The 12,539-nt window shown below is 37.9% G+C and overlaps 1 protein-coding gene across 5 annotated transcripts in view; it reads left to right on the top strand.

Annotated features, from left to right (window-relative positions):
* The window catches only part of HPF1 (histone PARylation factor 1), a 29,253-nt gene extending 17,991 nt beyond the window's left edge, over positions 1-11,262 (top strand). For 2 of the 5 annotated variants that reach the window (XM_005556290.5, XM_074040760.1), the window contains 5 exons: positions 1,656-1,806; positions 5,601-5,688; positions 8,887-9,059; positions 10,824-10,905; positions 11,027-11,262. In XM_005556290.5, coding sequence (XP_005556347.3) covers positions 1,656-1,806; positions 5,601-5,688; positions 8,887-9,059; positions 10,824-10,859 — 448 coding nt within the window. In that variant the 3' untranslated portion in view covers positions 10,860-10,905; positions 11,027-11,262. Of the gene's footprint in view, positions 1-1,655; positions 1,807-5,600; positions 5,689-6,589; positions 7,216-8,886; positions 9,060-10,823; positions 10,906-11,026 lie in introns of those variants that run through there. The other 3 variants (XM_005556289.5, XM_074040759.1, XM_074040758.1) reach the window with 2 other exon arrangements.
* The last annotated feature ends 1,277 nt before the right edge of the window (positions 11,263-12,539 follow it).

The following is a 12,539-nucleotide window of genomic DNA, read 5'->3' as shown; positions in this document are numbered from 1 at the left end:
ATGCTCCATAAATATTAATTCTATAAATACCTTGGCATGTAGAAACACCTCATTTTTTCAGGCTGGGTAACATAGTGAGACTGTCTCTTTTTAAAAAACAAGCCTAACTTTTCATTTGTATTATTAGTCATGTCTGAATCTTTTTTAAAAAGAAAGATAACATAGTAGTGGTCATCTACCATAACCCAAGACTCTTCTGGTATCTTTTTTTTTTTTTTTTTTTTTTAAGCTAATTGGAGAACACAGACAATGAAAAAGAAAAGAAAAATACATGGGCGATAATATTTATAATTTAGGTGAAGATCAGCAAGTGAGTATTTGAGGAACTACCTCCAATAATTTATCTCAAAAACAGGGGTAAAAAGTTACTTGAGATATAACTATTTTAGTATTTCTAAGTATAATAATGGTTTTAGTTTTTTGGGTACCACCTCCTTAAATCAGCTAATCAGAACACTTAATTTCTTTATATATTTTAAAATTTATTTTTATGGCAGACTGAGTAAGGTCTTTCAAGGCATACGTTTGATCAACACATTTTTATTGTCTTTAGTTGTTATTAAATCTTGTGTCTGCAAAATTTAATAGTAACTAAAGAAATGCAAATTAAGCCAGCAAAGATTTTTTTTAAAGGTTAAAGAATGGTCATAACCAATGATGGTTAGGGTATAAGAACCCTTACTGATGTGTTAATTGGTAAAACTTTTGTGGAAAGCAGTTTGAAAAATGTTTAAAAAACCATATTCTAAGATTTCTTGATAGGTGACATTGCCAGGTACTGTGTGAAGTACACATTTATACCCTTAACTTAGCAATTTCACTTCTAGCTATTTATTAAAGGGATTTTGGACAGGTACAGAAATGTGTGTACTTATTACAGATTGTTTATCAAATGAAAAATTGGCAACATATCCAGCAATAGGGAAGATTAGGTAAATGTAAACTATCCATATACTATAATACCTTTTTTTTTTTTTTTTTTTTTTTTTTTTTTGAGACAGTCTTAGGCTGAAGTGCAGTGGCACGATCTCAGCTGACTGATTGGCTGCAACCTCCGCCTCCCAGGTTCAAGTGGTTCTCCTGGCCCAGCCTCCCAAGTAGCTGTGAATAGAGGTGTGTGCCACCATGCCTGGCTAATTTTTGTATTTTTAGTGGAGACAGCATTTTCCTATGTTGGCCAGGCTGGTCTCCAACTCCTGACCTTGAGTGATCCGCCCACCTTGGCCTCCCAAAGTGCTGGGGTTACAGGCATGAGCCACCACACCCGGTCCCTGAAAAATTTTTTTGATATCTTTTTTTTCTGTTAGGTCAGACTTCTTCAAAGTAGTATGCCATATCTTAATATCAAGTGATACAATTTAAAACTTGACTAATCTCAGCTTTGTAAATATCTTTATACTTTTATTGTAGACATTAGAGTACTAATATAAATTTGAATCATATTTGCTCTTTCTGTGACTGGCAGTTTTTTATGAATATTGCTTTTTCTCTTATTTGACAAAAACTATGAGGGATTTTGAGAGAAGTGTTGGGAATTATTCTGTGGACTTATTCTTGCATGGAATTTGACATTTTTAACTTGGCTAAACTTCCAAAGGTCTTTGTACTTAGTGCAGTGACCTGCCACGTAATGAGGACGTTTACTTCTTTTTCAGATTATTTTTGACGAAAAAACTTAAAGAAGTAACAGATAAAAAGAAAATCAATCTCTTGAAAAACATAGATGAAAAGCTCACAGAAGCAGCCAGAGAATTGGGGTACTCGCTTGAGCAGAGAAGCATGAAGATGAAACAGAGAAATAAGAAAGTATGACCTCAGCCTGTTGGTCTCTGTTTTGTTATAGTGGATTTTTTTCCCCTCTCGATTCCTTCCCATCTCTACTTTCCCCTTCTCTTCCTAGCCCTGTCTTAAGAACTGGATGCTGTCCCTCAGGGGTGCTAGGAGGATGGCACTGAAATGGGGGTCAGATGGCTCCTTTGGGTTGGCACACTGAATTGCACAACTGGTGATAACACTGCTGCGGTATGCCAGTATTTACCACTCTTAATCTTGTTTATCAGTTAATCACTTCACAAAGTTAAGTGAAAGCTGCTTTGTACCTAATGAAATTTACATACATTTTCTCCAGTAAACGTGTTATATAAGCAGTGCTTCTTTCTTTTTCCTTATTAATCCTATCATTTCCTTTTGCGTCTCTCCTAATGCCTGTAGTGTGAGGGGAGTATTTTGTAAAGCAGCAAATACTTCTTTAGTGTTGGATTCTTTTGGTTTTTCAGCTATAGATTTCAGAGTAAGTTAATGACAAGCTGGAAGATTTCTGGTTTGGAGTAAATGAGAATTCTATAGGAGTTTGGTCTTACGGCCTCTGGTGAAGAAAAACATTTGTCACTGGAATGAGGGCTCCCAAGTCTCCTCTAGCCTCTCACCGTTTGTCTGCCCTTGCTGGTTCATCTGAATGTTCTAAGCTAAATGGAGAACTTGTTATTCCTTAATAAACTAGCACTGGTAATGTAGTACCTTAGTGTACTTAGGTTTTAAATCCTACTTCAGTTCCTTCTCTGATCTTGATTCAGCTGCAAGGGTTATATTCTGATAAGCTCTAGGCACTCTTTAGTCCTATAGACTGGAAAGTTTCTTAAAACGTACATTTTAATGAAACCCATTACAACATGGCATTTTCAAAAAAGGTTTTATATTGCTCTTCACCTTTCTAGTTATCATAGGAAGCTTCTCCCACTTTGTGACTGAGAGGAAGGGTAGTTGTAACCTAGTTAATGTATTCCTAATTTGTTTTGACTGAAGTCTGAGCATCCATACACATAATCGCTGTTAGCAAATTATTTAATCAGTCTTTTTTTATTTTTCTACCACAAGCTATACTTTATTTCAGAGGAGATTTTCTTAATTCTTCTCCAGAAATAAGATATGATTGAGTTTGAAATTTCTTAGATATTTTTGTCCTAGACCCCTCCCCCATGAAGTTTCATTTTAGTATTTGTTTTTTATACAAAACAGCTGGTAAAAACAAAGACAAAAAAGAACTTACAAGACAATCATGTTTTTAATCCTCCCCTGTTGATGATTATGCTTTCAAACCCTTTTCTGTTATATGTAAGGTTGTTCTTTTATTGTTTTTGTGAGCTCTTCATTGAATTCATATTTTTCTACTGAAGAATTCAATTCCACTAGTATATGTGAGTGGCTTTGTTCTTCTGTGTGAGCGTAAGAATGTATCCACTCTAGTATGATACAGCACTGTGCAGCACACTAGAAATCAGTGTTTTTATACTGACAGTAACTTAGAGCGTAGTTTGGAATGCAGAGTCTTTATGAGTTATATCATTTGACTCTCTACAACAAATCTGCAAAGTTAGAATTATCCTATTTTATAGATGAGTACATTGAAGGTTATAGAGGTTTTGTGTCTTGTCCAAAATCTTAAATGACACATGTAAAACCCAACTTCATATTTTCCATATTTAGCATTCTTTCCACCCCATCTTCTTACTAATTGGCTCTCTGCCACTTCACCTTTTCCATACCTAGATTTCTTCATAAGGAACATTGGTTAAATGATGCTTAAAATGACGGGGTGGCACTCCATCCACCTGTGATCCGATGCTTCAGGATGCCACCCACCCCTATACAGTTTTTCTAAATTTGTAATCTTATTCTTCTTAATTTCTTAATAAAATTATGATTCTGTTGACTTCTTAATTGATACCTCTTTATGGACAATTAGTACAGGTAATCATCTGTGAAAAATCTGAACATATACCGTCATTCTTACTGTATGTTGGGCAGCCTGAGTTGGCAACTATAGCACTGCTGTCTTCTTCTTTCATTGTCACTGCTTTATGTCTTGCTTTTTACACTTATGAATATGGTATGTTTATCATTTCATATTGCCAATTTAGGATCTACCTCATAATTTTGAGTGGCTGCAGAATACTGTGCTTAGGTGTTCAAAGTCTGGGTTGCTTAAGATTTTTCACAAATACAGTCCTGCCATAGATATCCTTTTATACCTTCAGTCTCATACTTATCTGGTTATTTTTTTAGAAGAAATTCCTAGATATAGTATTGCCAGGTCCAAAGTAGTTCGTGTGTGTGTATGTGTGTTTATAGTTTTTCTTTGCTTGTTTCTCATTTTGTGGGGTTTTCTTCAGTCTTTTTAGTTTTTTCCATGCTGGTAGGTATAAAATTTTGCACTGTTTTAATTAAAATTTCTTTAATTATAAAGGATATTAAATACTTTTCACTTCTCTGTTGGCCATTGTAATTTTTTTTTTCAACTGCCTGAACTCTGCCCATTTCTCTATCAGGGTTAGAATTAGTCTTTTTCTTACATGTGTTCTAATTTGGATGTTAGTCTTTTCCTTGGTTAGACTCCCTTATAGTTTAAAGACATTAATTTTTATCTACTGTTACATTTTACAGATATATTTTATCAGCTAGTCTGTTTTGTGTACTTGATTTCACTGGATAGACTTTTTATTTTTACATAGTCAACTCTTCTCTATCACAAAATTATTTTTTTAAATTTACCTTCTAGTAGTTTTATGGTTTTATTTTTACATTTAATTCTGAAATCCAGCTGCAGATTATCTCGATAGAAAGATTAAGATAGAAGACAATTACTTCATTTTTTTCCCAAGTGGTAAGCAGTTCTCTGATAACTTCCTTTGAATAATCTACCCTTTCTGGCAGCTTAATAAAGGATAATGAAAAAAGCAAGAGACTGGGAGAATAGGGAGATGAGAGAGAAAAAATCTTTACGATATAGAGACTTAGGTGAGAGGCCTTTAAAATTGGAGTTTGGTTTTTGGGTTGTGTCCTTCCTCTGCCTTGGAAACGTTTCACTGAATTGCACAAAGAAGTGGAATATTTGTACAAATGTTTTGCTAAGGAAAGACCTAAAAATAATGCCACTAACATGAGCTACAGGAAGAATGGAAACTGGAAGGGTTATGGTGGTAGTTGTAGTTGGGCCTGTTTTTGTCTTTGAAGACTACCACTTAATGAAAGCTCACTGGTTATGTGATTTGCCTCCTTAAAGGACACCACAAACCTAGAAGCTGCCCTACTTTTGGGAAGTTTGCAAACAAGCCTAAATATTCCAGGTAAAAATAGGGGGGTCTGAATTTGGCAGGATGGATGAGAGGAGTCCTGTCCTATCATGTCTTCTTGCTGACAAAAACTGTTTGTTACTCTTTTTCTTTTAGACGCAGGTTCCTCTGTGCTTTCTACCAAGAAAGTACTTTGACCTTAGAGGAAACCGATATTTTGGCTTGCCTTCTAGGATGTATTGGGTTCTTCCTTAACAAATCAGGATGCAGACTTCCAAGTGACTGGCACAATTAAGAAAAGCCAATTATTTCACAGTTCTGTGGTTACTTCAAGTGTTTAACTTTTAGCTACTTTTCAAGAAAAAAATAGTGTTAAATTTTTACCCTGGAGTTCAAATTTACTGAAATAAAATGTCATTGAATGTTACATTTTGGCAGTAATGTTGAGGGTTATGTATTTGGGGTTTTTTTTTTTTTTTTTTTTTGATGTCTACTTACCATGATTACATTTTATTCTTTTCTTTAACGTAGGTTGTGACAAAGACCTTTCATGGTGCAGGCTTGGTTGTTCCAGTAGATAAAAATGATGTTGGGTACCGAGAGCTCCCTGAAACAGATGGTAATGTATTTCATATGTAAACATGTGCATATATGTTAATGCATGTGGAGGAAGGTTTTGCTTATATTGGGAAGAAGATATGTCCATATACATTTTGTGACACAGTCACTAGACCTTAGTAATAAAGAGTAAGCTTAGGTTTTAGAGTCTGTCATTCCTGAATTAAAACCGAGTTTATAGCTGTGTGGCCTGGAACAAATTACTTAATCCTGTGAAACTTTGTCTTTTTCATCTGTAAAAATGAAGTTAATCGTATGCACTTCATAAAGGAATTTGGGGCATAAACAAGTATTAAGATACTTAGCAAAATGCTTGCCTCAGTGCTCAAAATTTGGTAGTTATTTTTAAGAATTTAAGTAATTTTAACCGGTTGCCTACTTCCTGGGAACTATTTCCTAATCTTTGACGTTACAGTCAACTTGCAAAATAGTAATTATTGAAATTGTGTGTGTTTTTATGGTTCTTTGTGAACATTTTTTCATCGGCATATAAAAGTGATTTAGTTTTCAGAAGCCCAAGATCCTGAACGACTTCATCTATAAGTATAAAAACACTTTCAAAATGGACCACTGCACATAACGTAGTTATTGCTACACTGAACATCCAGAATTAAAATTGCTTCTCAACTCTTTTCCCCTCGTCTCCATTCCCTTATTGTGAACAGCCCTTCTGGTATTCCTTTTTTGATCATCCTCTTCTGGGAGGATAAAACTTAAAGGGAAATCAGACTTAGCACCTTCTCAAGGAACCACGTATTCCTGCCTAACGCATGTATTTGGCCACCTATTTTTCAGAACAGAACTAACTAGCCTTGGTAGTTACCAGTCTCTGGGGCTGTGACCTGGACATCTGCATTTAAACCAGTTCTCTAAAGCAGTTCTTCTCAAACTTTACTGTGCAGCGTCTCCAGCCAGTAGATACAGATGTCTTAGATGGCAGCTATTCATATGGACCTGTTTTCGCTGTACCCCTGCCTCTTAGAGGAGTGTCATAGGGAAGATGAATGTGGCTGAGCTGTCCAGTGTGATGACCACTGAGTGCCTCACATGTGGCGACTGCAACAAAATTTGTAACTTGTATTTATTTATTTTTTATTTTATTTGTGTGTGTGTGTGTGCGTGACAGGGTCTCACTCTGTCACCCAGGATGGAGCACAGTGGTGCAATTATCCTATCTCGGCCTCCCGAGTAGCTGGGACTACGGTGTGCACCATCATGCCTGGCTAATTGGTGTTTTTTTGGTTTTGTTTTGTTTTGTTTTGTCCTGCAGAGACAGGGTCTCACTCTGTTGCCCATGCTGGTCTCGAACTCCTGGGCTCACGTGATCGACCCACCTTGGCTTCCCAAAGTGTTGGGATTATAGGTGTGAGCCACTGTACCTGGCCTGTAATTTTTATTAGTCTAAGTTTAATATAATTTTAATTAGTTTAAGTTTGTAAATTAAAATAGGATTAAATATTTGTTACATTGATTATATGTTGACGTAATACTACTTTGGAAATACGGGTTAAATAAAATATCTTAATTTCACCTGTTTTTTTGTTATTTTTTGTTAACTCCTCCTCCTGCCCCACCTGTTTCTTTTTTCATGTGGATACTGAAAAAAATGTGTAGCCCACATTGTATTTCTCTTAGACAGGTTGATCTGTCCTATATATCTTCCCTGAAGCCAGAGGCAATTAGTCTCTGATGGGACCAGTGTGGGCCCTAGCTACTGGTCAGCCTTCTGCTTCTACACTAAGTCATCTTCTCTTCATGTCTGTCCTTAGAGAGAGCTTTAAAAAGCATGATTACTGTCTCTTTTGGGAAAGGTTGAACACATTTGTTGTAGAGATGGGCAGTCTCTAAAACTTTTGGGGTGATGGATGTTAAATTGTAGTGCCCGGGAGTAAAGCCTGTTACCCTACTGTAGTTGTGGTTCTGGGGTTTTATATCCAAGTCTAATATTCTAGCCATTAGATCCTTCTGTATTTAATTAGTTTTGAAGTGTAGCAAAACATAAAAGTGAAGGACCTAATCTTCTTGCTCTTGCCTAGTGTCGTTTGCCAGGAGGTATAATTGACCGTTTGTTAACGTCACAATGATGAGCAAATCACAACTAAGTTTGTTCTTAACCCTTTGAAGCTTCTCACAATAACGCTTTTCTTCTTTCTTTTCTTTCTTTCTCCACTTTGTCGTTTTTCTCCTCATTGTCGTCTTTCTCCTCTTTCTCATCTTTCCTCTCTTTGCTTTTTTCACTCTTGTCGACCAGGCTGGAGTGCCATGACAGGGTCTCAGCTCACTGGAACCTCTGCCTCCCGGGTTCAAGTGATTCCCCTGCCTCAGCCTCCTGAGTGGCTGGGAATACAGGCGCCCGCCACCATGCCCAGCTAATTTTTGTATTTTTAGTAGAGAAAGAGTTTCAACCATGTTGATCAGGCTGGTCTTGAACTCCTGACCTCAAGTGATCTACCTGCCTTGGCTTCCCAAAGTGTTGGGATTATAGGCGTGAGCCACCGTGCCCAGCTGAGGGCACTGTTTTTCATACTTGGTTTTCTGACCGTAGACTGCATACTACTATCCAAAGTAAGAAGAGTTGCCTGCCTAATTTGCCAACTCCCGGACTAGTCTGCTGAAAAGTTATGTAAACTCATGATCTACTCATGGAATAGACTTTTAAAAAAATCATGACTGTAGCTGGGCGCGGTGGCTCACACCTGTAATCCCAGCACTTTGGGAGGCTAAGGCAGGCAGCTCATGAGGTCAAGAGACTGAGACCATCCTGACCAACATGGTGAAACCCTGTCTCTACTGAAAATACAGAAATTAGCCACGTGTGGTGGCGTGCACCTGTAGTCCCAGCTACTTGGGAGGCTGAGGCAGGAGAATTGCTTCAACCTGGAAGGCAGAGGTTGCAGTGAGCCAAGATTGTGCCACTGCACTCCAGCCTGGCGAGTTCATGACTGGCACTAAATCCTGTGAAATAGTCGCTAATAAAGAAATGCTAGTTAACCTGTTTTTAAGCTTGAATCCTAAGTAGAAAAATTACCAAATTGCCATTCTAAATTAAAGTGCTGCAGATTACTACCCAAGGTGGCACAAGTTGTACTAGTATAAAAAGTCTTAAGAGGAAAAACCGTCTTTATAGTCTTCTTACCTTTGAAGACTGATTCATTTTCTAACTGTGTAGATAATCTTGTATATCATTGATTTCTTTCAGCTGACCTCAAGAGAATTTGCAAGGCAATAGTTGAGGCTGCAAGTGACGAGGAGAGACTAAAAGCTTTTGCTCCCATTCAGGAAATGATGACTTTTGTGCAATTTGCTAATGATGAATGTGATTATGGCATGGGGCTTGAATTGGGAATGGACCTCTTTTGCTATGGCTCACATGTGAGTAAAAGAATCCTCCACCTGGTACCCACTGCCACATCTCCCTCCTGTCCTTGCGACATACATCCACACATGAATACATGCACATTTATACCCCCAAATTCCAGCAGAGGTAAGATAGGGATTCAGCTTGTATTTCAAAATGAAGGTTTTAAAGTGATTTTTTTAAAAATAGATGTCCAAAAAATGTTTTAAATTCATCTTCTATTCTGGCAAAGGTGAATAACCAAGATTATTTGCCTTCACGCTTACATTAAAGTGAATTTACTTATTAGACACATTATAGGGACGTGCCTTCTTGCTGTGTGTACGTTTGGGGCTAGGTATGGGGGTGTATGCACACACCTTAGGCTCCATTTCGTTTCCACTGTGGTGGGGATATTTGTTATTGTGCTTAAATTCTTAGATGAAAAATACACTTTAAATTATTTAAGCTTTATAAAAGATGCTGTTTTACCATTAACTAATTGTTCATTAAATAAGAAAATTTTACTTAATACCTAAACCAGTGCTTACTCAACCATAGTTGCCTGAAGGTCAAAGAGGCAATAAGGTGTAGCGGGCATGTCATGTTTCTGGGGCCAGACTGGTTGTAAATCACGTCTTCCCAGTGTGTAAGATGGGGCAAGCTTGCCAACACCTTTGTATCTGTTTCTTTACCTATAAGATATGTCTGCACACGTGCACGAGTGCACACCCATCCGCAGATCATTTAATTCTCATTTAACCTACTTTGTAACCAAGTCATAGAGAGGCAAAGCATCTTGCCCAGGTTCACACAAGCAGTCTGGTTCCAGAGTCAGTGCCTAAATCAGTGCAGTAATTCCCAGACTGTAAAATGCATGTGACTCACCTGCAGACACTGTTAAAATGCACTCTATCGGTAGGTCCGGGATGAGATCTGAGACTGCCATCCTCCCAGGTGACGGTCATGCTGCTGCTCTACAGACCACACTGAAAGGAGCAAAACTAAACCAGTAGCTCTCCAACTTTAGCATGCATCAGCGTCACTGGGAAGGCTTGTCCAAACGCACACTGGCGCTCTCCCCACCCTCCCCAAGTTTGATTGAGTTCTAGGGTGGGTCCTGAGAATTTGCATTTCCAGCAAGTTACCAAGTGAAGTTGATGCTCCTGGTCAGGGGTGTAATTTTGAGAACCCTGCTATAAACCATATTATACTACTTTTCTTTGCCCACCTCATAGATAGTTATCAGTAAAACTAATCAAAATGTTTAACAGCCAGAATGACAGTCATTGACCAGTCCAAATAGTACTTGACCTAGAGAGGCCCTAGCCATAAATAAGTAGAGCCATAAGATGTGAACCAGTGAATAGCAAACTCGATTGTTGTGAGAATGAAATAACGTGTATGAGTTATAAAAAGGTTTAGCACAGTACTTACCACATATTAAGGGCTAAATGTTTATTATGATCAGCAAAATGGTGGTATATGTAGATAATAGCAGTAATCTAAAATCTTTTGATAAGCCTAAGGCAGTGACTTTTAACAGGGACTGGGAGGCGGTACATGTTAGGGATGGGGGAGAGAAGGAATTTGAGGATAAAGGCAATATGATCTGAAAACTCACTTTCAGCATAGCTATTCTTACAGAATTAATAGGGGAAATAAAGCTTAAACTTTTGACTGGGAATACACCAGAGAGAATAAAAGTATTTGTGGGCATTGTTTGGGGTGAGAAAAAGTTGATAAAACCTGAGGGAATAAGGAAGCTCAGATTTAATTTGGTTTTCTTAATTTTCAAGGTATGCCTCATCTGGAGCAACAAGACTGCTTCTTAGAATGCCAAGCGCCTATCCTGAAATTATGTTCACTAACCACTTGAAGGTGTAGCTAAAATGATTTTGGAAGCAGCCTTTGTTAAACAAGTGCTTTGTTGATATATTTTCTGCTACTTATTAGGATATCTGCTATATTCTCTATTTAATGTTCTATTTTTATTTTTCAGTATTTTCATAAAGTTGCTGGCCAGCTGTTACCTCTTGCATATAATCTGTTGAAGAGGAATCTGTTTGCAGAAATTATTGAGGATCATCTGGCAAACAGAAGTAAAGAGAACATAGACCAACTTGCTGCATGAGTAAGGTGGCTTTGGTGTACAATATTTCAAAGGACTAGTACCAAACTTGTGATTTTTGTTTTGTTTTTAAGGAATACAAAAAATAAACATTTACTAAAAACGTTTATAAGGTTCTTCTGCCTGGTTTTCCTTGTTTAATGTGCAAGCAAATGGCAGTCAAATCATCTAAATGGTGACCTAATCACATTTTGGAGGACAACTAAAGTCACCCTCTGATATGTCACAGGAAGCCGCTGTCTAATGCCTGTGGCTAACTAGACCATCCTTACAGAATCCTGTTTCAATATTTATCATATGGGCAACTAAGAATATTTCTTCTGAGTCTTGAGTTAATAGCTATAACTTTAAGGATTGGGTTTATGGCGGGTGAGGAGGGGAACAAAAGGAAACTTAGAAGGAAACTCATGACACTGTGATCAACACTCCCAGGGTGCCTGACCCCGACCTACCCAAACTGCATTTTGGGTAGTGGTTCCAGGTGACTCCCAGCAAGTAGTCCAGTTATCCCATTATGTATATTATTTTTAATCTTCTCTTGATTCAGTCTGTCATTTACTAATATAGCCTAGTATATTGATACATAGTATATCGTTTTAGTATAAGATAGTAATCAGTATACCATTAAAGTTTTTCATTGCAAATGATTTCACTGGATTTTTAGTACGAATCTGTGGATAGCTGTGTTTTACTAGATCCAGATTTTCCTTCAACCTGATGATATGTCCTTCACCTTAAAAGCAGAGGGCAGGGCCGGGCGCGGTGGTTCACGCCTGTAATCCCAGCACTTTGGGAGGCTGAGGTGGGCCGATCTCCTGAGGTCTGAAGTTCATGACTAGCCCGGCTAACATGGTGAAACCCTATCTCTACTAAATATACAAAATTAGCTGGGTGTGGCAGTGCATGCCTGTAATCCCAGCTACTTGGGAGGCTGAGGCAGGAGAATAGCTTGAACTCAGGAGGTGGAGGTTGCAGTAAGCAAGATCCCACCATTGCACTCGGCCTGGGCAACAAGAGCGAGACTCCGTCTCAAAAAAAAAAAAAAGGTAGAGGGCAGACCATGAAATGCAGAATAGCAAACTTCCTGGATGGGGCTGAGGAGCGTATAAGCTTTTTTCCCCTTTCTATGAAGTTCAAATTGAAAAAGCACCATCCCCCCGACCCCAGGCCATCTAGTTAAACCTCCACATTGTGTAAGATTGATGTGATTTACTCAAATAACTTCTTGACTAGCCAGTAGTTCTCCAAAGTTCTTACTGTCAGCTATCCCCTTAAAATATATTTGAGGTACTTATTTATATAAGGGTATGAGTAGACTATTAAAAGACAACACTTAGAATTTTAAATATAAGTAGCATTCCTCATCTTCCCAATTAGGCTGCAA

This window comes from Macaca fascicularis, chromosome 5 (genome assembly GCF_037993035.2).
Source record: "Macaca fascicularis isolate 582-1 chromosome 5, T2T-MFA8v1.1".
Taxonomy (NCBI): Eukaryota; Metazoa; Chordata; class Mammalia; order Primates; family Cercopithecidae; genus Macaca; species Macaca fascicularis.
The sequence above is the reverse complement of the archived record's forward strand: the minus strand, read 5'-3'. Positions and strand labels throughout refer to the sequence as shown.